The sequence below is a fragment of the Pezoporus occidentalis genome, unplaced genomic scaffold (assembly GCF_034315485.1).
Source record: "Pezoporus occidentalis ecotype Australia unplaced genomic scaffold, CSIRO_AGI_Poc_V1 ctg45, whole genome shotgun sequence".
Taxonomy (NCBI): Eukaryota; Metazoa; Chordata; class Aves; order Psittaciformes; family Psittacidae; genus Pezoporus; species Pezoporus occidentalis.
In genome coordinates, this window is record NW_026915780.1 from 8,628,466 (window position 1) to 8,654,717 (window position 26,252).

At 37.1% G+C, this 26,252-nt stretch overlaps 1 protein-coding gene across 1 annotated transcript in view; it reads right to left on the bottom strand.

Moving 5' to 3' along the window:
• ATRNL1 (attractin like 1) overlaps positions 1 to 26,252 on the bottom strand; it is a 516,200-nt gene that overhangs the window by 309,673 nt on the left and 180,275 nt on the right. The window contains exon 21 of the mRNA XM_062635366.1: positions 18,340 to 18,392. Coding sequence (XP_062491350.1) covers positions 18,340 to 18,392 — 53 coding nt within the window. The remainder of the gene's footprint in view (positions 1 to 18,339; positions 18,393 to 26,252) is intronic.

Genomic DNA, 26,252 nt, shown 5'->3' on the forward strand with positions numbered 1-26,252 from the left:
AGGGGCCCAGAAATGAACGCAGGATTGGAGGTGCAGCCTCACCAGTGCCAAGTACAGAGGAATGATCACTGCCCTGGCCCTGCTGGTCACACTACTTCTGATACAGGCCAGGATGCCGTTGGTCTTCTTGGCTACCTGGGCACAAGCTGGCTCATGTTCAGCTTTGTCAATCAGCACCCCAGGTCCTTTTCTGCTGAGCAGCTTTCCAGCCACTCTTTCCCAGACTGGCACTTTGCAGGGGGTTGTTGTGGTCCAAGTACAGGACCCGGAACTTTGCCTTGTAGAACCTCATACCACTGGCCACAGCCCATCGATCCACCCTGTCCAGATCCCTCTGCAGGGCTTTCCTATCCTTCACAGATAAACGCTCCCACCCAACTTGGTGTCACCAGCAAGTCTACTGAGGGCGCACTCAATCCCCTCATTCAGATCATCACTGAAGAAATTAAACAACACTGGGCCTAACACCAAGCCCTCAGGGACACCACTAGCGACCAGTCACCAACCAGACGTGATACCATTTACCACCACTCTTTGGGCTCGGCCATCCAGCCAGTTTCCAACCCAGCAAAGAAGCTGCATATGCATGCCATGAGCAGCCAGTTTCTCCAGGAAGAGACTGTGTTGTGGGAGACTGTGTCAAAGGCTTTACTTAAGTTCACATAGAAAATGTTCACAGCCTTTCTCTCATCAATCAGGCAGGTCATCTTATCACAGAAGGAGGTCAGGTTGGTCAAGCAGGACCTGATCTTCATGAACCCATGCTGACTGGGTCTGATCTCCCCATTAATTCGAGGAAGATGACTAAAGTGAATACTACTTGAATGAAGCAGAGAGCACTGCCTAACATAGTTATGTGATTCAACAGTGCAAATTAAGTTGGGTGCAAATGAAGGAGCTGGCATTGAGCAAACATTTCCTTCCCATCTTTCAAATGACTGCAGAAGTATGCTGAAGAAGTTTCCCAGCTTGGAGGAAGGTTCACTTTCATACTCAGTTTACTTTCTGGTTGGCCAAAACTTCAAGAAAGATTCGCCTGGACCTATTCTTAACTTGCACATCCCAAATGTCTGGAAGGCTCTAAAGCTACATTTTATTAGAATATAAATTAGAAGAACTTTAGGGGAAATTTAACGTGAGAGTAAAAATTAAAGGGATTGTAAAGAAGACCATTTATTGTATCCTGATGCTGTCTGTCTCACTCTTCTTACTCCCTATGTTTCAGGCTTTACCTTAGGAGACTCTTCCCCTACATGCATCCCACAGCTCTCAGGGAAAGTATCACTTCCCTCTCTTCAGAAGGCTTTACCTTCAGCAGACCGCAGCAGGCAAAATAGCTTTCCTTCCCTCTGCCAAGCTGCATCTGAAACAGAACCCTAAAACATAATCTATGCCAATATATCCCAAATTCACATAAACAGACTAAGCAGTTACACACTACATCACATCATATTTCATAGTGCCGTTCAGCCTAGACACCTTTGCCTGGAAATAAATACAAAATCTAAAGTAAAATTTCATAGTAAGAGCACAACATGTTTGGAATAGTTAAATAATAAATAGACAAATGTATTACACTTAAATGTAGAAAAACCTATCTAAAGAACATTCAGTGTATCCTCCTGATGCATGTTGTCATATATATTTACAATTGTGAATTTAGAGAAGCCAGAGATTTTATTCAATGTATATTTGTTTCTACTTTAAACCTTTAAAAAGCCACTCTACATATTTTCACCCTTTACATAAACATACGAGACTTTGTACAAGTGCTTCAGTTTATAAAGGCACACAGAGAACAGATTGCTTCAATTAGGAAACAAAGCAAAGCTAAAAAAAAATCCCACTGCATTTATATTATATCCTAGGATGACAGTGAAAGCACAAAGATAACGAATACTAAACATAATCAAACTGCCATATGAGAAACACCTGATAAAAGCAATCTTGCAATGTTTATCTGGTTGACCTACAGAAATAAGACTTTAAAACTGTTTTCAAAATCAGGTGAACTCTGAAAATGAAACAAATTCAAGCAACAACAATAAAACAAACACCACCACTGCTAAGAGGCTGCAATCAAGAAATTACCAATGGCCATTAACAGCCAAAAATTAAATGCAGAAAGTTATAGAATTATTTCAGTGACTTATAGAAAAAATGCTTGACTCTCTACAAGTACCACTCTGTGGTTCATTTTGGTGACTCATTTTTCTGTAAGAATTAAAAACACCTGCAACACAAATCTCTTCTTTTATCAAAACATATTTCCTTATCTAAACTTAATTCTCAACACATTTCAAATTCAAAGTGTCAATTATCTATAACGATTTTCCAAAGAGCCTTGGTAGTTAGCTACCTAGACTTTTAGCTGCGGAAAAAAATGGTAATGACATCACAGAATGAGCGTTGCATTTTTCTACTTTTAAAAAAGTTAACTGAAAAACAATATATTGAAACACCCTTTTTTTATTGTTTTTTTTTTTAACAATAGCTTGCTCTTCTAGCTATCCCCAAACTTTTGGAACTACGCAGAAGACAATTTCATCTTAGTTTTGGATTATTTCAATGAAATCTTAATTTCCAGCATTTCATTCTTCTAAGTCATCAAAATCATCCACATTTACATTTCTCCACTTAATATTTTTGAAATGAATATTTAAAAAAACCCAAACAAATAAAACCAACAACTAATGTTTAGGGAAAGAGATAGAATCACTGTCACTTTACAACAGCAATAATCCCTTCCTACTTCATGCTGGACTGTATAATATCCAGTGTGTTGTTGGCTCAGATGTGCTGCCCAGATCTTCATCTCAAATCTGATAAAAGATTCAGCCAGACAGAAGTTAAAGAGACACAAAATGAAGTATAATCTATAAACTTCCTGAACTTTCAAGTTTCACAGGGGAAGTTTTTGAGGACATAGAAACCTCCTATAGAAACTCAGAGTCCACAGCTCAGATCTTAGTTCCCCACCACAGAGCATTTGGAACCCACCAGCTGGGTATTCTTGAGCCAACGCTTCTCCAAGAGCTAGGCCAGTGCACCCTAAACACAGTTACTACAGAGTTCTGTGCACAATTAAGCTGCCACATCACTGCAGTGTAGCCTCCTCTCCAGAGCTCTCACCAGGAAAACATGTCGTAAGCTGCCTTCTTTTTGACAGTATTAAAATCAACTCCTCCTATTTCTGCCTAGCAGGGTATGCGCCTCATCTCCTTAGTGCAGGCAAGGGAGAAGCAGCAACAGGATTCACACCAGCATGGGAAGAAAATTCAATTGGCACGCAGAGACTAAGAGACCAGAAGAAGTTAAATGACACAAGCACTCGGCAGGAAGAGGGGTCTCCTACAGTCTAATTTCTGTTTCAAGGCATATTGCTTTCCTTGTGCATTAAAAATTACTGAATGAAGTAGAAAAAGAACATTGGGAGATAAGACTACAATACCATCCTGACATCATCAACGGTCAAATATAACAAGGATTTACGGTTATTGAGCCTTTTCACATCTCTATTTTGATTTTTTTCAAAACCCTTGACTGCTTTTGCAGTCAAAAGAAGTCATTAAAATCAATTCAAAATGTCAGTAATGAGTGCACGTGAGAACAAACAATAATTAGGCAAAGAAAGCCATTTAATTAAATAAAAAAAATAAATTTCAAAGCAGTCATTTAATCCTAGTATTGCTGTTAATTTTCAAGAAACTGTTCTCTTTCTTTAATGAAGGCCCATGACTTTTAATATGGTTAATATGGGAATTTTAAACTCATATCCGACAAGGAACAGACCTATTCCCTCACTCAAGCTTTTGTATTACAAGAAAACTTTGTGTTTTCTAAAATGCCAGTGATCCTCAAAGAGCAAAGTCCAGATAGAAATCTTGACTTGAAATTCTATTTCAGTACTTCTGAGTGGCCCTACAGCTCCCTAAGAACATATAATTACATTGGTAATTATTTCTAAAATCTTTAAAAAAAATTGGATATGTTTCATATAAATTAGTGACAGATTGATATTAAAAGGATACATTAAAGAGGAACATTAAAACTGTAAAAAGAACCACTACAATCAAGGGTGTCTGTGGATTATTTTTGGGTGAGTGCTCACTTAATGGGCAGCTATTCAACACTTTGCTCTACATTCAGTACTTGGTGTTGGGCCCATGCCTCATTTAATACATACTACACAAACCCTTTTCTAAAGACAATTCGTTTCTCATGTGGCTTACTATAGTATTCATCACTACCAGTTTCTGAGTTCTTCAGAAACATTAATGAATTTCTTACAACATTACTGAGAGATGAGCAGGCATTATTAGTCTCATTTTATAGGACATGGAATGAAACAAAAAGACCAAGGACAAAAAGATCCATTAATCATGAGTAACCAATCTGAAATACCTAGAGCCTGATTCTTCATATGCAAGTTATATAACACTACACATGATCATTCTTATTTTGCAGTTCCTTCCATCATCCACTGTAATTTGTTCCACTTCTACAAAAAAAAAAAAACAGGAAAGGAACATACATTCATCTTTCCATTACATTATCACTGATTCTTTCCCTAAAAACTTGTTCAGTGCATTGTAGAGGGAAAGTTCCTTGGGAAATAGTATGTAGCCATGTTATTAGTAGTTGTACAATCATGCCCTAATAAAGAAACAAATAAAAAACGATTGTGCCAGCAAACTTAATTCTTCCACTTTCCTGGCCCCCACTGCCTGAACAGTCTGTTTCAATAAAAAGGTTTTATTAAGTAATGTTAAGAATCAGGTTGGAGTAAACTCTAGAGAACCACTTTATTCCTGAGCTAGCTTCTCCCATTCCCCAGATCTTTCCAGCAGAGTTCCCAGTTCACTACATCTCAGCAAAGAGGCAATAATGAACCCCAGTTGCCAGAAAAGGAGCAAAACCACAAATCGCTGGACAGATTCATGGACTTTGTAACTTTGGCCACTGTCCATTCTGCCATGGCTTTTGTCACACAGTTTCTTAAAACACATTTCTAAAACTGAACAACATGACAAAAGATTTTCACACACATACAGAATTTCTGAGAAATGTCTAGCATTTTTACTGCAAAACTGAAAGTTTAGCAAAACTTCTAACCCAAAAGGACTGCACTGTATATCAGCCAGCCATATGAATAGACCACATAACCAGACCTACGTTATCTCATTCCCAGCTACAACCTAATGATCATACAACCTTTTCCTGAATACAATTTTTTTCTGAATAGAAGATTTCTATTTCCTGAATAGAAAAACAGTGCTGTTCTATCTTAGCTTCATGAAATCACTTAAGTTGTAAGAACCTCCCCCTCACAACTGCAACATCAGACCCATCACAGTTAGTCTTCCCACATTTTCCTATTTAGGGAAGTCTCTATTCATGCCAATTCTAAAATTCACAGTCTTACCTCCTCACTGCACAGGCTGTTTGTGTCTCTCCTGCTCTTTCTATTGATTGTTCTCTATTTCCAGCAACAATTTGTTGAGAACAGTCCTACTCATCACATTCTTCTTCATCAGCAAAACTCACACTGCTTTTGAAACCAAGTTCCATTACCAAATGTTATAAATCATACTCATTTGCGACCGAAATAAATTCTGCTTTTATTATACCAAAGTTTGGGGGTTACCACCAGACCCATTTTCAGTCATGATAATTATTCTGAACTTTCAGAGCAGCTGCCTGATTCAGTCCTCTGTTGTCTGCATCTAGCAGTCATCCACTGCCTCATTTTCATTCTTACACTGAAATATGTTGGTGTCTGACATTACTTGTCCATTGTGAGAAAACAAAAAGTCATTTACTATAAACTAGCGAAACTTGCATTTTTGCTGAATGCAATGAGTGCAGAATGAGCTTCAAAATATTTCAGCACTTACTATTTATACATCTTTTCCCATGTAAAGAAAGGGCATGTGAGAATGAATGTCACAGTAGTTCAAAATTTTGAAAACTGAAAAATGACAAGTCATTGTCATGATTGTTTCTTTTCTGTACATTAAAAAACGTACGAGGCTAAAAAGCCCACGAAAAGACAGGGATTAGTGTAATAATCAGGAAATCTGGTAACTAATTTTACACAAAAATGTTTTCTCTTCGGAAATTTTCAGCTGACATTTGGACAGGTCTAATAAGTTGTCAGTTTTGATCATAAGGGAGCGCCAAATACAGAAAAAGCTGCCTTGTGTTACAATTTTATTCAGCTAATATGTTACTATATGTAATTATGTCACTAATAGTACAGGCTTACTCTATGTAGACTAAAACTTTCTGAAGATGATGTTGTTCTAAGAAAGATATGCACAGAGCTTAGGTGAGTAACCCCTGATTCTCTCTACTGACTATGGAAATATCTAGAAGGTTATTTAAGGCTGGACACATAAGTTTTAAGAAGCTTGTGGGTGAGACGCACTGAACTGTAAGTGTCATAGAAGTAAATACTTAGGTATGTCAATGTTACGATGACCAAGGAAAGACTTGTTGCTGAAATCTAAAAACTGAAGAACATGTACAATTACCTGGGTCCTTTTAAGCACAGAAACTGAAGATTACATTCCTGAAGGTTTTAAACCATGGACCACAGCCAGGTGTTATTTTTTGCATGAATAGTTCACCACACTCTTAACTGAAAATACTGCAACAACTGACAGGGTTTCTTTTAATAGCTGCAGATGCTTTTCAAGATCTCCCTACTACCATGGTCTATAGAGTTTGGAAACCAATGAACTAGAGAATTACAACCAAAATATTAGCAAAAAAAGCAAAGAAAAGTGAGTGCATCAATTGGCAGTTATTAAAACATCAATTTTAGAGAAAAGGTCTAGACGTTTCTGATGATGGAGCATTTCAAAGCTCATGGCACAGGCATCATGACTAGTCAAAAAATATAAGTGTTATTGTTTAATAGGAAGGACTGCTCAGGAAACGAACTTTTGTCATAACCGACACTCACTGTGGTATCTTCATTCTTGTAATATTCTTGCAGTGTTAGAAAAGTGGGAGAAAAGTACAAACAGAACCAAGAAAAAAAAGCCTTACTAAAATATTATGGTAGAAATTAAAATTTATCTCTCCATGAAGTTTTCTCCATAATGATCTAGATGCATCACCAACTTTACAACACTCATATTAATACTACAACTCTATCATGCAACAGCATTTTGCAATATACTAGCATCAACACTCCTTAACCCATTTCCAATTATTTTTCTCTAGTAATATAGCCTATGCACACTGAAGAGTTCTTCAGTCTCCTTGTTCTGACAACTGAAATTTCACATCTAAGAAACAACATTAAATTATTGACTTCATGTGTTATTGCCAAAGAGGGATGTTTCTTGTCATATAATTAATTAAAGCAGTCAAATTTTAACGTTATTTTAAATCTTGCCTTGAAACTTTCAGCTTATTTTATAATCCCTACAAATTGGGTAATATGTTTCCTTTTAAAAATAAAGAAATTGATTTTTATTGTTAACATGGATCGATGCCCATAATATGGACATGGCAAAAGTGTAAACAATATTTTTAAAATGTTTATGCTTTTATACATGTATATGCTCAAGTTTTCATAGAAATTCTGAAGATTCAGAAGTTATTCACACAATAACTTCTATGTGGATTATTAGCAGAGGTTTTATCCTGGTTCTTGAATAATTAAATGCAGGTCTCAGCCATACAAGCAACCCCTAGCTGATTCAGCCTTACAAGGAGACAGAACATGCACTTCCTAAACTGGCTATAAATATACGAAGATAAGTAGGTGCTCCAGTAATATCTCAACATTTTCAAAATTCTCTTATTTCCTTTTTCTCATTATTTAGTTGAACTTTGCTTAAGAAACCTTGAATCTACAGTCCAAATGTCAGAACTTACCCCATGTTGCTTGACTCCGCGTGATTTGTACAAAATACACAATGTAAATTGAAGTTGAGATGTTTCAACTTTGCTGATATTCTTTGCTGTTTCTCAAACAATTTTAACATGTTAGTTTTGAGAACCAAAACCTCTAACAGCAAATAAATCCAGAACTCCTTCTGCAAAAATGCACTTCATACTAGACAGAAATGATGCATCTCATATACCTTGCTGTGCAGTCTCCTCTACTTTAAAGTCATGAACTGCAACAGGCACTTGTACTGTAAAAGATATAATACGCTAAATCGCCATACTTGCACAATGGACAGTAGAAATGCTTTTGCATTGCAACTCTATAAAGAAGATGTAACACACACATCTTTTAATTTAAAACACCACTGGGTATATTTAAGTAAAATCTGTTGATTTAAATAATAACTTTCTCACTGGTTTTGCTCATGCTAAGAACTGAGTGCCAATTCAGCAACGACCACTGATGGCATATTAACATTCCCAACATTCACAAATGAGATCGTATATCTGTAATAATCCAGACTATGAACCCTTTAAAAGAGATATAGGAGGAAATACTTCAACCCTCAGTACAAAGTACAGAGTGACGAACTTGAGAAAAAATAAACCCAGATTCTCTTCCCCACTTCCTACAAATTTAACTTGTAAAGCTGGCAGTTAAGCACGCAAAATAAACTGGTTAAATTAAGCAAATGGAAAGAACAGGGAAAGGAGAAATGGAGCCCAAAAGGCTGTTTTTCTCAACTCCACCACAGTCACCCACTCTTCAGAGATTTATTCTTTGCCTGAGAGAGGGAATGTTGGCCACCGCAGCAGGGCTCACTGACTGCTTTCTGAAAGTGACTTGGAAAACTCAATTTCCACCTCAAACAGCTGCCAGACATTAAAAGAAATATTCTGTTTCCCTAGCACTATTTTTTCTATAAACTAGGAACTAGATATGGCTGTGCTTTCATTAATTCATGGCTTTTTTTTGGCCATGGAAAGAATGTACCAGTAACTGAAAGGCACAAGCAGAATAAACCTCTTCCTCTTTCATTGTTCTTTTTGTTCATTTGGTTGGTTGCTTGTTGTTTTCAGATGATTAGTTTAATACAGAACAACTGATAGATTCCACTACTTTGTGACAGATTTCAGGCACAAATGTTCTGACACAGCTTTTTTAGGAAGTGAATTATCATGTAAAAAGAAACAGCAAACTATAGCAAATACTGGCAGTCTGTTTGCTCTTGGTATCTAAAAACGCTCATTGTTCCTATCACCTGTACCTGACCTTCATGGACCATACAATGTGGAAGGCAATCCTTACCAAAGAACATGAAGTAGGTGACATATTTGCATGATGTACATCATCTTCCCTAGATGAATTTTATATTTCTCTTTCCACCATTTAGTCTACTGTTCATTCTAACATCTCTTTAATCACTAGAGCAGGTTGCTCCAAGCCCCATCCAACCTGGCCTTGAACACTGCCAAGGATGGGGCAGCTGCAGCTTCCCTGGGGAACCTGTGTCTCTCTACCTCTCTTTCATTAGCCATTCCTAGTGCCATGAAAGCCTTTAACACTTGAAAATCTGCTAGCCTGTGGTATCTATTTCTACTCAACAACAGTAGAATTCTAAATTTTTTAGTTAACTGATGAAAAAATTGGAGTTAGATTTTTGCCCTTTTAAGATTTTTCTTTCCACATTTTGCATAGCTTGTCATTTTTTCAAAATTATTCTGATGGCCTTGGCATTTCCTTAAGGGGGTAACACAGTAAAGTATATTTATTTACCCATAACATAAAAAGACAAATCAAATACAGATATATTACTTCTCTACCAATATATCTTGATATTCCTTGACAGATACATTTTTCAACTTTTCCTTAATGTCTTGTTTGTTATTGTATCTATTTTGCTAATGTATACTGCTGCTTTTTGACCTCTCACAGTTTGCTCTTCTATTTCATGTCAGCATTACACTTTATATCAAGTGACTAGCAAATTACACTTTTGTGTCAATGGGTTGTATTTCTAGAATGTATTTTAAAACAATATTCACAATTCAAGCTAAGAAAAGTGGCAATAAATTAGTATCAAGGACTCATAGGCTACTTTACAGTATGCTGAAATTGAGCTGAGTTAGACAGTCAGAAAGCTGAATAAAGTGACAATGTCCACATTTTACCTAATATAAGATTTGTTAAAGCTTATGTAACCTAAGATCTTGTCATCATGTTGAGAAAGAAATGATGCTCAATTTATTTAAGCTACCCTACAGAGCTTGTCATTCGAATACTCTGAAAGGGCTTTACAACACTAACTCTAAAACTGAGACTGCTATCTTGACTTTTACAAATATGTGGACTAGGATGAGGTGGCTCCGGACGCAAGACAAGTGAAGAGCGTACCTTAACAGTAACTAGCCAGCTGCATTAGTTGTTCAGCCTGTAATAATGGAAAAGGCTAAACTATCCTCAAGTGCCTCATACTTGCCAGCAGAGAACAGTACCCCAGTTGACATGGAATACCTGTTTCTCCAAAAACTCCCAGTCAAAGGAATCAACACAAATTCTCTCACAAACCGTAAGCCATTTACTGGAGTCAGAGCAGGTTTTTTCCTGTTTCAACTGGTTCAAGATTTCAGAACACATTGTTCCTTGAAGTTCCACTGATCAAGAATTCTGTCTTTTCCCTGGCAAGTCAGCACAGGAAGCAATGCAAGTGTAAAACCACCACAAAGGTTTTCCCTTCACTGTCAGAAGGGAAAGTAAAGGGACACTGATGGATCCTTTACTATGCCATTTGCTTCTTGCAACTCCAGTCTTGGGGAGCTCTAAGGTCTCCTGGGTATTTGAGGAATGACAGCTTCTGTCTTTGTAGACAGGTTAGGGAAACAAACAGACACAGCACACTGCATATAAAGCAAAAGGATTCAGAAAATATTCAACCCTATGAAACCCAGCTCAACATACAGACAAAATAATTGTACATATGTAGATATTTGCATCAGTTTCCTTCACATTAAAAAACTGCTTCACATATGGGCTACAGTCTGATAAAAAGCAACGTATTTCTTCTGAATGAGTCTTCCAAGCCATCGAGTCTCTCACTCTTGCCTCATGCGGATTTTCAAAACTTAAGAGTTCCATAAATAATCATAATTCATAGTGGCTTCAATTTTTATGTAATAGGTAAATTTATAGTAATTGGTATTTTACTCTAATACTACATCCTATGTTTGCAAGACAAATATAAACAATATAAAAAATAATTATACAACCTGTGGAACAGCCTCTCAGCTGATGAAGGCCTATAGGTCACACTTTCATTTGCATACATTACAAGGCATGTTTATCTATTATTTTCTTCCCCTTAGCCATTAGGAAGCTAGTTTATCCAGTGTAGTGGCATCTTGTTTTGACCTAGGAGCGGCACATCTAAATAAGTAGGCACTACAAGGACTTTGTCTACTTTGGCAAAAGTTATTAAATAGCATCAGTAAGGGGATGCCAATTAGTAAAGTCAGTGATACATCAGCAAAAGCTACCAGAGAAAGCAAACAATCTTCATTTAAAAAGGGGGGGGGGGGGGGGCGGTTAAACAAAGCAAATCCCCAATATTAAGTACGTACATACATGCAAATACTGTTCAATTCACAGCAAAGTCTGAAAATGATTGGCAGCAAAACTGTTTCTTTAGCCTGCCCGACAAAGCCGCAAAGCCAACCCAGCATTTGGCAAATGGGTACGCAGAGCCTGGGGTGAGACCATAATACTTAATTAGGAGTTTCAGATTCTTGGTGTGGTTATCGTTTTAATTCTCTGGAAGGCGACAGTTGGTTTGTTTATTTTAGACAGTTTGGTTATTTTAGCTTAGGGCAAAGACTCCATTTGTCTGCTGCTCTTTATGCGTTCTAAGTTGGTAGGTTTGTTGAGTCTAATCTTGTCTCAAACCATCCCAGAATTGTCTGATTTAAACTATAATCTGTTCCACAAGACTCTTTAAACACTCAGAAGATTTCTTTTTAAATAGAATTTATTTGTATAAGCCCATATATTGAAAAGAGAATGTGAGTCCTTATTGTTACTGTATTGATAAATACCAAACACTGCTTCAGTCTGTATCAAAGTCAATCAGCGTTAGACACCACTGGTGGAACTCATTATTTTAAGTCAAGCATGAGAGTTTTACAGCTCAAATATGTATTTAGTTTAATGTTGTCCCAGAAAACATGAATTCTACAAGTCAGTATCAATGCATCTAACTGCTGCTATACATCTCACAACTACACTAAAATAAACACCTTTTTCATAGCTAAAATTTATTGTTTATATCCTTTAAGTTTCAACATAATTTTTAAAGATCTGGAAAATCTCCACTAACAGTTTTATTAAAATTGCTACTTGCTATTTATCTTCTAAAATACTCTCCTTGGAATGTTCTTGAGTTTAATTTTTCTCTAAGCATAGCAAGTCTGCCACCTAGTGCTTTATGGGTACCTGTAGTACACATTTTATTTGATATTATGTTTTTCTTAATTTCAATATAAGATGCCATGCTCTAAGTCCCTGAATGCATATACATGACATGTATGTTGGCCTGCACACACTCCGGGTGCTCAAAACTCACACTGTATTTTCTTACTGACAGGTTGCTTTACATGTTTCAACAGCTACTAGGCAATATTTGCATTTCTTGACTGGCACGCAACCATCTTATACTGTGCTCTTCGCTGTCCGATCTGAAAGTCCACAGCAATTTGAAAAGGAAAAACCTGTAATTTATTTTATAAAAAACAAAATTAAAAACCAATACATTACGTCAGTATAAGATGAGAAATATTAGGGAAGCCAGTGTGTCTTCAGCCCTGTGCAGCATTATACAGTCTCTTATTTGGAGGGGAGCACTGTCACATTGTGGTACCCCCAGCACCGGAGATAGGCACACTTTAGAATGGGCTCTGAGCTAATAGCTGCTGAGATTAACTTCTTAAGATCCAGGAACAACTCTTTCTAGCAGCATCCTACATGTAAGAAAAGAGCTGAGAAATTATGAGGAAAAGGAAGTATAAAACAGATTTCAAGCGTCAGGGCTGGAGCATCCCAGGAAGTGATTTATGGTAGATCCCAGTGTGCTACTCACAAACTGAGAGCATCCACAGCCAAGTTTCATCCAGATCCAGCACCCACCTGTCTCAAGGACTATTTTATTTGCAGAAGTTTTTTATGTCTACTTTTCCATGAAGATGAAGACCTCGGGTGCTGAAAGTTTCATTTACTGAAGTGTGCTGCCCTGCAACACCCTACTGCTGACTATTTTAAACGAGCAACCAATCTGAAGAACCAAACGGAGAAACTACTTGTTCCCTTTCTTCACTGCCGATAATAGTACCCAGGAATAATAAAAAATGCTTCTAAACATTATCTCTTAAAGGTAAAAGGGAATAAGAAACTGAAGTATTTAAATCCACATGCTTTTTTTTTCAACTATATTTTCATACCTGCTACTAGATTGGTCTTAGCTAGGAAATTTCTTAGTCGAATAGGCAACTCAAGTACTCATATGGGAATTCTAACAACTATGCGGGCAAACAATACAATTTACACTCACAGTACTGACTGGTTGTATGCTTTTGCATGTAGTGGTATTAGACTATCATTTGTACTTCTTGTTTGAAACACAGCATTGAAACCATGACACTCAATGTATGTAAAACAAACATTTTGGAAAGACTCTTACCTTAGCAATATAGATATCTAAGAGTTTACAAAGAGAAGTATCACATCCTTTCAAAGCAAGTGGTTTTTAGCAAGCCTATAATCCACCCTCTGTATAGTAATAAACCATGACTTGTAAATTTAAACTCCCTTTTTCTCTAGAACACTGGTTTAGCTATTTCTCCACTTATGATTTAAAGCTTTGTGTCTGTATAACCCAGATCAAAATCACAGAAGTGGCATCTACCCCAGTGATTCCTTCCAATCAGTCTAAAACCATCTGTTTTGGCTGCATGTTTCTTTGCACCCAGGAGCACTGATTCCAAAAGCAATGTATTTCTAATGCTGATCTGGGAAGAACTAATCCAGCCATTTGGATGCATACTTTGCTATCTAGGTGTCACTGTTATACATCACACTGGCTGAGATATCAAAAAACAATAGCAACAACAGATACAAATGCATCTTGACAAAATGGTATATTTATGGTTTGTGTACATGCATAAGTCAGCTGCATAACCACCTCTGGCCTCCACTCAGAATTCATTTATACGGATTGAATTAGCTTCCAATCATTCACAGAAAGAATGGCTTTCTACAGAAAGGCCTTGGGATACAGAGCCTCCCTACCAGAATTACAGAGAAAACATCCAGAAACAGACGTATACACCACCTACAAGAATATCTACATGGACAAACAGAACTGTGGCTTTTAAATTCACGAAGCTTTCCTTTGTATTCATATCCTTCTTTTTATTATGTGTAAGAAAACTTTCATTAAATTTCCTCTGCTATTCCTAAGCAATGCACATCAAACACTTTTGAATCAAGAAATTCTTCCTCTCAGAAAGTTCCTGAGCTGCAAATTGTTGGAGGTAAAAAGAGAAACAGCACTGTTTGTTTGTCCATTTGCTATATTCTTTCCCTAGCATTCATATTCAGGCTCTACTGACAACGGGGTACTAGAATAGACAAGACTATAACACAGCTGCTCATGTATTCTTATGCATTCTACATTTTTCTAACTTTTATATCTATGAAGCTTTTTCTTATTCTCTTACTCACAGAAGTTTGTTCTCTCTGCTTTTTCCATACAATGAATTCATGAAATAAAAATAGTTTTAATGGAATCAATGGGTGACAATTTTCACACATCCTAGATACTACACTATTGCACACACTAGTATGCATTTCCTACTCTACTTTTACTAAGTTTTGATAATTTAAAGTAGAAAAACTACTCACATCCAGTACTGTCATGCTTTCAAATGCTGTAATAGATTGAACCTGATGTTTAACAAACTGCTCCTGTTACCCCTATGACTTGAGGGCTTCACTACTTTCTCTTTTGGTCTAGTATTTGTATTCAGAAGTCCCTGCAGTGTTGCAGTATGTTACTTCCTATATGAATCTCATTCTTTTTGATCATGCTAGACCTGTTTTCCCATGTTTTCACTTGTGCTGACTGACTTCTCCAATTACAACACAAGCCATGTACAGTATTAATATTCTGTTTACTCTCCTACATCGCTACAAAAAGAAACAAGGAAGAAGATAAAACGATCTGTCCTATCTCACTGGCTAACTCTGAGAGTTTACTTACTATCTTAAATTGACAGTCTATTGTTGTTAATACCAGTACCTACATCATCACCAGTCCATTCTGCTTCCTAGGCTTGAAGATGGCAGTAACAAGCAAGAGGGAGGAGAGGACTAGGCAAGAACTAGGTAAACTGGGCAGAGAGGTAAAAGAGAGGAAACCAGCTGAACTTTATAGGGAAGTGGGCATTCACAGTATCACAAATTGCAGGAAGTTCCTCTAAGGCAACAAGCATTCTCAACTCGTATTCTGCTGTTAAAGAGGAATTGATGTCATCCAATATCAGACAAAAGTTGGACATACCCTCAAGACTGGAGCACCTCCCATATGAAGACAGGCTGAGGAAGTTGGGGCTGTTCAGCCTGGAGAAGAGAAGGATGCGTGGAGACCTCATAGCAGCCTTCCAGTATCTGAAGGGGGCCTATAGGGATGCTGGGGAGGGACTCTTCATTAGGGACTGTAGTGACAGGACAAGGGGTAACGGGTTCAAACTTAAACAGGGGAAGTTTAGATTGGATATAAGGAGGAAATTATTTCTTGTTAGGGTGGTGAGGCACTGGAAGAGGTTGCCCAGGGAGGTTGTGAATGCTCCATCCCTGGCAGTGTTCAAGACCAGGTTGGATGAGGCCTTGGGTGAGATGGTTTAGTGTGAGGTGTCCCTGCCCATGGCAGAAGGGTTGGAACTTGATGATCTTAAGGTCCTTTCCAACCCTAACGATTCTATGATTCTATGACTTAACTCTAAGGCTCTGGTTAAGGAAAGCACTCCACTTTGGGGCAGTATTTCCGTAAGTGGAAAAAAAAAAAACAAAACTATAAAATTTGAACACTTAAAATGGTAATTTTGAGGATGTCTAAATTCAGGCACATGGCTAAAAGCTTTCCTGAAGAAAATCCCAACCATAGAGCAAATTACAAGTTGTATTCCTATTTTTGTATCATGCTCTGATTTTTGATTCTGAGTCAGAGAAACAAATGTGCCTAGAATTTTTTCTCATAACCTGACACTGTTCATAAGTATACAGAATTTGTTTATGCTCTGTATTTTTCTCCCTCCTGAGCAATAACTATTCCTGTGCTGTAAAAGTAAGAAAATTCTTCACTTCGAGAAGTAGCAGTAGAAGTGCCTGAAGAGAAAGTTTCTTACAGAGTACTGAAATCAACACAGAAAAATACCAACCAATGTCATATTTTCTTATAGTCCATGGGACAGCCATATTTTAAAATACATCTGTAGATAAGAAATGGGAACATCTCTTTGTGACAGATATATATTTTCATACATGATTTAGCAGGTAATGGATGGTGCTGATAAGCAATTGTCATTGAAATCTGAGGTCAATCAGTTATCCACAAATTAGCAGTTTCCCATTATGGTGCGCCAGCCACCAAATGCAAGAAATAAAGAACTCAATTATTTTGAATTAGCACAGGCTCCTTATCACCTCCAGATAAAGTAACTCTGAAAATCATTTCTATATCCTGTTTTAAATGATTAAAAGTATTAAAAGAAGATTTATCATTCCAAGACAACAAGATCTTCAAACTATTTTGAAATCTGACAGAAGACAAATAATAATAGTGAGTGAAGGGTGAAAGGGTATCTTGAATATAGCTCAATTTGTCTCCAACATGATTTATAGAGCCAACCTGCAACATGATAGCAAAAAATAAGTTTTTCCTCAGAGGTGCCTGAGGTCCACAAATCTCATTATTGTCATTTCTTTTCCACCTCTCAAATTTAATAACATTTATTTTTAAAGGACAAAATAAATATTGATACACATATGAAAAAAAGCGTATATGGCACTCTCTTCATAGCATGAGCTTCTTGGGTACCCATTATCTAGCTTTAAATCTACAAGATTTATAAAATTCCTAGATAAAAGTTTAATTCCTCTGAATACTGAAAATTGTTTAAAACAAGAAAAAATTCTTATGCAACAAATAACAAATGAAACTGAATTTATTGATCAACAGTACCTTTAGAACACAGTTTTAAGGAGTATTCAAGTTTAAAGAAGTCCATTGGAACCTAACCTGCCTGTGAGAACAAAAAAAAACCCAAATAACCCACACCACGTTTCTTTAATGCCTGGCAAGAAGAGTAAATGTTTTAGGCCCAGGTGTATGTCAGCATCTGTAATGTAGCATGTGTCTGGTTTGCTCTGTAAAACATACCTTGCAGATGCAAATCATTTAAGGTAGAAAAGAAATACTAGTAAAGAAACAAAACATTCATTTATTAGGTAAATGATGCCTGAAAGAGATCCTAAATCGAAGCTTCTGTGTATATTCTACAATGAAATGCTAAAAGACCAAAACTCAGAATGAATGATATAAATATATTCAGAGATATGTATTTGTGTAAATTTAAATTTCAGGCAGGGATGATGTTAGGATGCTATAGAAAAACTGATACAATTGTCAGACATTGAGCAGGTATGTGGGAAAGTTACAAAGGTAAAACAGTGTTCTCCAATATTCCATATGTTTTTATGATGATTAAAGTTACTGTTTAGCATCGATACTGGCACAACAAAATTGACACAGCTCACTAAGGGATTTCTTTGCATGGGTAATATGCATCCTCATCCCTTCAGGTCTTCAAATATAACTACGAAAATGTAATGCTTTAAAGTAACTTTGCCAGAGGCACCTTCTGTACAACAATAGGAACATGGAGACAAGACAGTATCGTTTTATGGTACCCTGGAGAGCAGCTGTCTAGCATGTTGCTGGGAGAAAGACTGCCTAACTATTCAAAACATCCCCAGAAAGCAGCACTGCTTAGCATCTTTGCACTTCCCCACCACTAATTCTGTTTCATAAACAATGATACAAGCACTTATCCCTTTCATTCACATGTCGAGGTACAGAGAATAACCTAATGGCTTGGTCATTCCCTCTAACCTAGGCATAAGGAATCAGCTTCTAGTAGACTTTCATGCTGGTGGATGAAGTAACAGAGAAGCCCAGTGGAGCATTTTACTTTTCAGTCACAATATCAACCTGCCCAACTTCAGAAAATCTTAAGAAAAATACTTTGGTTTTCTAAGGAAATGAAATTATCACATAATATGTAAAAAGCATTTAGGTACTGAACATTAAAAATATAAGTACTCACAGTAGCATGTTCCCCTAAGTGGATTTCCAAGATACCTATTTTCAGAGTCACAGCTGCAGGGGGAAAAAAGACAAAACCAAACATTCCCATTAAACACGGTATAGTCTTAACAAAAATGCAGCTAGAATATTTATTCCAAATAGCACGAGTTTCATTACCAGTAGCACAGTTACATGAAAATAAGAAGTATTTGATAGAGTTTGGAATTAGGGTGTGCTACTTTCCAGAGACACCTCTCCTTATAAAAGAAACCCAGAGTCACTAGGCTCCTGAATAAGGCACTTACTTATTCAAGTGATGTGCTTAAAGATGGTGCCTAATGTAGGACTTACTGTAGGTGGTACGTCTCCACTAATGAACAGGCAGACAGACAGGGAGGCCAAGCACTGTATCCCTCACTATTCATGCCACTTCAATGACACTCTACTCCTTTGGCTGGTTTTGATCTGTCCACCTCCAAGACAGCAGCTGAGCATCCATCAGGGGGATCATTGACTGCAGACAGTGTCCCCAAATACATCTCCCTCTAACATGCACAGTTCTGAAACACAATGAGACCTGGCTTTGCACTCTCAGTCACCTTCCACACCTTTTCACACCATCCCTTCAGCAATGGAACATAGGTTTTCCATTTCCAGCCACACAAACACCGCTCTGGTAGGCTGCAATACCTCCATATTATTTCCAACTCTTCCAAAATATCCCTAAGCACAAAATGACAGTTACACTTTCACAGCACCACAAAGAACCAAGAGGTGACCCAAAACTATCTGCTGTAGAGATCTAGTCCTAAGCTATGTAGCTGCAACTATGACAACTGGCTCCTGAGCCAGTAATTGCAGCTATATCTGTAGCACTGTAAGCACATCAGTCTGTCAGTTACTTAGCTTCTCTAAATTTCAGACGCAATTGCTTCCTTCATCAACCATCCAGGGCAGTAGGTGAGATTTAGACTGAATACAATGTACTGATGCTGCTGACAAAATGTGTGCATGTAGGAGCTGGAGATACATCTTTCTTATTGATAAGATACACAGTTATTTTCAGAGGCATGAAATACCCTATAGGATTTCAAAGTGATCAAATTGAGTCACACCAAATTTCTCTAAAAATGCCAAGTACCTTGCTAGAAAATGATTATTCTGCTTTTGATTTTCTTGGCTATTCCTCAGAAGTCTCCAGCAAGATTATAATTTTCTATTAAATACACAGAATGATTCCTAAAACAAAGAGAAAGCTTATCACTGCCTATTAAATTAAATATAAATATTTTCCCAGAGGAAATCTGGATCATTTAATAGCTTGGACTAAATCTTCATTATTTTAAGAAATTTAAATTGCAATGAGATTTTTTTTGATGTTACTTTACTTGCAATGTTTAAAATACTTTCTAATTTAGATGCCACATTTGGATTTAACTAGTTGTAGACTGTAGAATAATGTTTGTACTTCTGTTGGTTTCTTCAGTAGTTTCCAACTGATAATTCTTAACATGCTATTAAAAAATAGGCAGAGAATCTCCTTGACCCTTGCTCACTCCTGGTCTCATGACAGTGTGAGAACTCTTCACAAGATCAACTCTAAAGAAATTCAACATTTTTTTAACAGAGATACACTTTTGCAGCAACCCCAAGAAACCAAAAAACTCTCTGTTTCAACTCTAACTGCAGCGCACGCTTTGTGCTCTTGTCCACACAGACACACTGGCCCTACAGTCCTTTCTACAGAATTTAGAAGTAGGACTGATGCTCAAGTATCTCTCTTGCATGTATAAAGGAAACAAAAAAATAATCTCAAGTAATAATATTAGTCTGCTGACATGCTTTTTTCTAAACGTCACAAAACACTAAATTCTTCAAAGAACAGCTCACTACTTAAAACAGATTAGGCTTGTAAAATTAGACTTGAGTGTATGGAAGTGTCTTTAGGTTGGCAAATTTGAAAGAAGGAGCTTAAGGGAAAAGGATCACTTTTGAATGAAGAGTTTAAAAGAAATTCCTTTTCTTGTCAGTAAGACTGTCACATAAATGAGACAGTACATCATGTAATGAATAACAACTTGATAGATATTACTGTAAGAGGAATATTTTTTTCCCTTTTTAATTGTTTCAAAGGCAAAGTAGAATATTAAATATAGGCAGTATTCAGAATATGCTGGGGTTTTATACACAAACACAAATATGTTTTATACAAATAACTGTGTATTCAGAGACTAAGGAAGACGGCAAGAAACTTACCCTGCTGCTTACTGAAAGGCATGATTTATGTATGAAATGGAAGAGCAATGCCCGACCACCACTAGCAACAAGCTGTGCAACCTTCCCTCAGGACAGACTAAACAAATTCTGCTGTGAACTCTTGCTGGCCACAGCATCCACCTGTAATGATTTGATGCAGGGTCTAAAAGAAGCTTGCTTTGCTCCTAACACAAACCAGGATGTTCTTCTTTTTATCTTTATTTAAATCTTTAAAATCTTTCTTTAAAAAAAGAATGTTGTTTCCATACAGCTTCCCTTGTCCATTCAGCTGCCTCTCTAATCAGATGAAGCCATCTCCTGTGGATCAATAATTACCAGAACCTAGGGATTTCCAGCATCACATATACCTTTCTGGGTTTTTCATTTCTATTACCGGAAAAACACATGAATACATAAAATAAAAATCTCTATAAAATCTGTTTAAAGCATCACAGGTTTCACTACTTAAAAGAATGCACAAAAGAATGGTTAATACAAAAATTACTAGGTAAGGAATATTTTACAATATACAAGTATTCATAAGTATTCATTCAAATCCAAATAATTACTAATTCTCTGACAATTATAGAAGTGACCTTCAAGATTCTGGAAGAGAAAATGGCAATGCAATTTTACAGCCAGCATTTCAGTTGCTTCAGCACAATGCGTGATGAAATTATAAAATAAAAACAGTGAATTACACCACAGCACAGTATTTATATGTATTATCATATCTATTATATTTTCTGTATTGGGAGCCTCACAGAAGTCATTGTACTCAAGGACCTAGTGATTTTGGAATGCAGATGCACTGATTGCCTTGTTTGCCTGGCTCAGGAAGCCCATTTGTGAGCATGGGTAAGGGAAGGTGTTCAACAGCCCTAAGCCAGCCTGCGCCCTGTGCTAGTGGGTGTTATCAAAGAACCTTCCAGCTTATCAGGAGAAGATACATGGTTTTGTTTCTACACAAGACAGAAGGCACCAGGGTATGGGAGGGAGAAGGCACCTCCCCACGGACAGGATCTGTGCAGCACACCAGGAGAAAATCCATGCTGGGTCCATCCAGTACTGGATGCACATGAGGTTCACAGCAACTGATGGGGCACAAGATTCACCTGATAGCTGTATTCCTCTTTTTATTCCATCTTATTAAAACAGCCAGTTTATTATGCCATTTGTTGCCAGTTGTTACTGAGATACAGAAAGAACCCTGAGCCATCTCTTTCACTTCCTCAGTGCAGAACACCTTCATAATGTATATTAGGAATAGTATGAGGTCGAGTTCTTAGTAGTTAGAGAACTACTTACCTTAATTCAAATTAAAATTGCCACTTAAAAACTTAGTTTTCAGTGAAATAAAAAGATGAAACTAATAGGATTAGGAATACATCTAAAATTATTCACATGAGAACATATGCTAGGCTCTGAATAAATTTAGCATTGTCTTTTAATCCTATCCCATTTCATTAAGCATATGTATTGCTCTGCATTAGTCACTAATTATGGTTCCAATTACAAAATTTCCTATTCTCTGAATTGTTTCCTTATGAGCTTTACTCATTGTAGTAATTTTTGCAGCTTTTCCAAAAGCCACCACACATCTGACCATATGTGAAGCATAATATATGCCTAGTATCTGCGAAATGGGAGCCACACTCCTTATTTTATGTGCCATAGGGCTATGATCATTTGCTTTAAGTGGCGATAATGAATGAGCAGTTCCACTCTGGCATGACTCCAAAGACACAACTCCCATTTACAAGGACAAATGGAGGAAGGCTCCTCCCAGGTTAGATACAAATTCTATGGTTTGTTCCAATACAAAAGTACTCAATTCATCAAGGTCCCTGACCTTCTGATGGCTTGCTATTAGCAGTTACTCCCCAACCTCTCCCTCAATTATCCTCTCAAAACTGAACCATTTTCTTTCACTTTCCTTTTCTCCCCAGATTTCCTGGAAGCTAAAAATAAAAGTTATAGACAAATGCATTAAAAACCACCCACTTCTCTCATGTTTATGATGAAGTGATTGATAATTTCTGGCTTTCTCTTTAAATACCACAAATTTCTCCAAAAGTCCACACACATCTACAAGATTCACAGATTTGGGCTTATTATAATGAATGAATTAAAGGCTTTTTTGTAAGAGAGTTTACAAATAATCCTCTGTTAAGGCTTAGCAATGTGCATGATGTTGTGCACTATATCTGCATCTTCCAAACAAGAAAGCTAAGGAACTGGCAGTAGACAAATAAATACATATATATATATATATGTATGTCTAATCTTATTGTCCTTCCTAGTATCTCCCTTAAGGAAGGGTACACCTTCAAGCTTCTCACCTAAAGAAAACTGTCAGAATGTAACACCAACGTATATCTACAGCTTTATAGACTATCAAACACCATATGGAAATCTTATAACAGTTCATCTAACCTTTCATCATGAAGACAGGATTGTTTTGTAGTTCTGTTGCCACCACTGATAGGTAAACCTTTTCCTCCAATTGAGTTCCAAGCAAAGGAAAAGAGAAACAGAGAAAGAGTAACCTACAGCTGGTATTTCCTCCAGCTGAGTTTGACTTTAATGCCAAACTCCTAGGAAAGACAAAAATGTACGTCAGACCACTCCAAAAGACAATATTCTTTCATTCAACTGATTCCCTGCTGAAGCAGTTGTATCTTGTTCTTGGCTCAGGCAGTCTTGTCAACTATATTCGGTAAATATTTATGACCCTTACCTCACATTTTGTCCTTGCAAACGAACACAGACCACTTCCACAGAGTCTGGGGAAGAACTGTCATCATTCTGATCTACAGCTTGTCATAAATGGGCCTGAGATTTTACCTAGGTTCTCAGAATTGAACCTACAAGAGGTTCCTGATAAATAAAGACTAATGGACTAAGCAGACCTTGGCCCTGACTGGTGCCTTGCCCCAGCTTTTAGAGGAGTCAGAATATCTTTTAGGACTACTGTTCAATTTCTGCTCAACTCTATTCTAGCCTTTACTTCTCCTTCTGTTCCCTTATCTCCCCTATCTAGCCAATGGTCTTGCTTCTGCTGTCCTTCATTACCAATTTCTGCATCTGATCTTGCCCCAGCTCCTAATCTTGCACAACAGGCTCCTGTGTTTGTTCTACCTGTATGATGTTATAGGGTTTTTGACTAGTGGAATACTATTTAACATAACTTGTTTACCTGGGACACCTCATAACCAAAGCTCAATCGGTTTTTGTAAAGCTAAACTTAAGGTTTCTCTAGTAACATGGTTAGGCCGGGGGCATCATAAGCGGGCTACGAAGCATTACCACATGCTATACTACTACATACTCAGCATTAAAAATACATCCATGGTGCTACGACTGCGGCTTTTGCAGATAGTTACAAGATAGCTGATGAACCTTTACTAATTGGTGAAGCACCACTTAGCTCAGCACAGATTCACACGCAGGTATTTACCCTCCTTGTTAATTACCCCTTCTTGAAAGTCATGCAAGGTTTCCTATTCGAAAAGTAGCGCTCCAGCAATGAGAAAATGAGCTGAGGTATATGGTTAACTACAGTAAATAACTGTAACTGGCTAATTCATAACGTTTTGGAAGCGATGCCATAGAAACTACAGATTTTCAGCTCAAGAGTTGTGACTTGTGGATAAAAGCATAAACCTCAGATGTTCTTGGGTTGTTAACAGGTCCAGAAGAGTGAGTGACTGATGCATCCCAATTCACACTCGTACCTGGACGCAAGAGGACAAAATCCCCAGATCTTTACTTCAGCCTACTTGGTTTCAATACCTTTTCAACTGAACTGCCAAAGAACAGCCACATCTTCTAACCACTGACAACACTTAAACACATATTGCCAAAAGCAATGACAGCAAGCAACTGGAAGCAGCAGAGTTATGCTACACTAGCCTGTTTCATATATTGGGAGTTCTGGCATGTTTAAAAGAATCAGAAGCAGCATCATTCTCCCACAGAAGTGCAAGACTCAAATGTCATCATTGAGCTCAGATGATGTATTTACTGAAAAATAGGTACTGTCAGCAAAGTTAATCAGTTTTGAGATTTTCAGAGAACAGGTTTCTTTAATTGCTAAGTTTTATTCTGTTTTTATCCCACTACCATAATCTTTATTTTGCTGCAGTGAAATACACAAATTAATAATCTATAAATGAAAATATATCCCCCTTATACTTAAGGGTCCCCTTCTTGACTGTATTGACATTGCACTGTATTGTCCCAATATTCTCATTAATATTGAAGCACGTGAACAGTTCTCTCATTTTTGTTTGAGCTGCAATAAGGCATCTCTGGTTCTAATGTAAAAATTGGACACTTTCACTCTTCTCAGTGCCAAGATCCTTCCAGTCATGAGCAACCTTTCTGCTTTAGATACAAAAAATTATCAGCCTACCTCTTAAGATAATGACAACCTAAAAAGGGTAAAAGGTACTAGGATTTATGTTTCCAGTTAGGACTTTTTAATACTGTGGGGAAATGATTTGTTTCTTCTTGTAAGTGCATATAACGATGTCTTGAGACAATGTTTTTTTTTTTTCCTGTAGATTTATTTGTTCCTTCTTCATACAACTCATGAAAAAGGCCTAGGTCAGCAATGCTTATGGCTTTTTTAATCTAGGCTGATCGCATTGAAAAAACCAAAAACCTACAACATTCTATCTTCATGAGAAAATCTTCCATTTCCAGATTTCCCTCATGTTATCCAAATCCTTCTACTCTGCAAGTTCAAGAATAATTCATATTATAGGGGTTTTAATATACTTTGAAGCAATGATATTTCAAGTCACTAAATACACTGGACTACAGGACAAAATAAACTAACAGGTGACAAACTTATCAATTATATAATTATGAGGAATTAGTTAACGGATAAAATGAGATTTTCTAATTAGATTATATTTACATCTCTTCTTCTACACAAGGGTTAAGTAACCTACAGCCACCATTCGGATTAAAAACTGTCGTTAATCTCCATGAATCAGAGAGCAAATGCAATGCACATGCCAATGATTTGATGCTGCTCACTCTGAACCAAAAAGAAAATCTCATGTCCATGGACTTCCCCTTTACCTCTAGCACTTTCCCTTCTCTATGAATGACCACGTTTTTGGTAGTGATGCACTCAAACTTTTGTAAATGTGAAAGGGTGAACTTGGACAGCAAACTTCCCTCCTATCAGAAACTGTTCTTTCAGACTGGGGAGGGGAAATACGAACATTTCTTCTCTCACATTTTGACCTATTTCAGATATTTCTCCAGCCCTTATAAAGTAAATGTTAGAAATACCCCAGACTGCTCAAAGTAAGACGCTATGTTTACACTGAACAGAACCGCATCTCCAAAAAATATTGGCATTGTTTTCTCAACTATATCCTTGAGCTAGAAGAATTACATTGAAGTAACAGTAAAATAATCATCTGCAGTTTATGAATACTTATTACTGCTTAAACTGAAATGCAGCTCCTGCCAAATAATTACTTTGCAGAAATCAGTGAACAGTTCAAAAAATTTACGTTTCATTCTTTTAAAAGATCAATACTGACGACATGTTAAGTGTTAACATCAACAATAGACTGCTCACAAATCCGCACCCCAAAGCATAAGCAGTTTGAAAACAGCTTTTTCTGAACTCATTGTTAATACAAAGTTCTC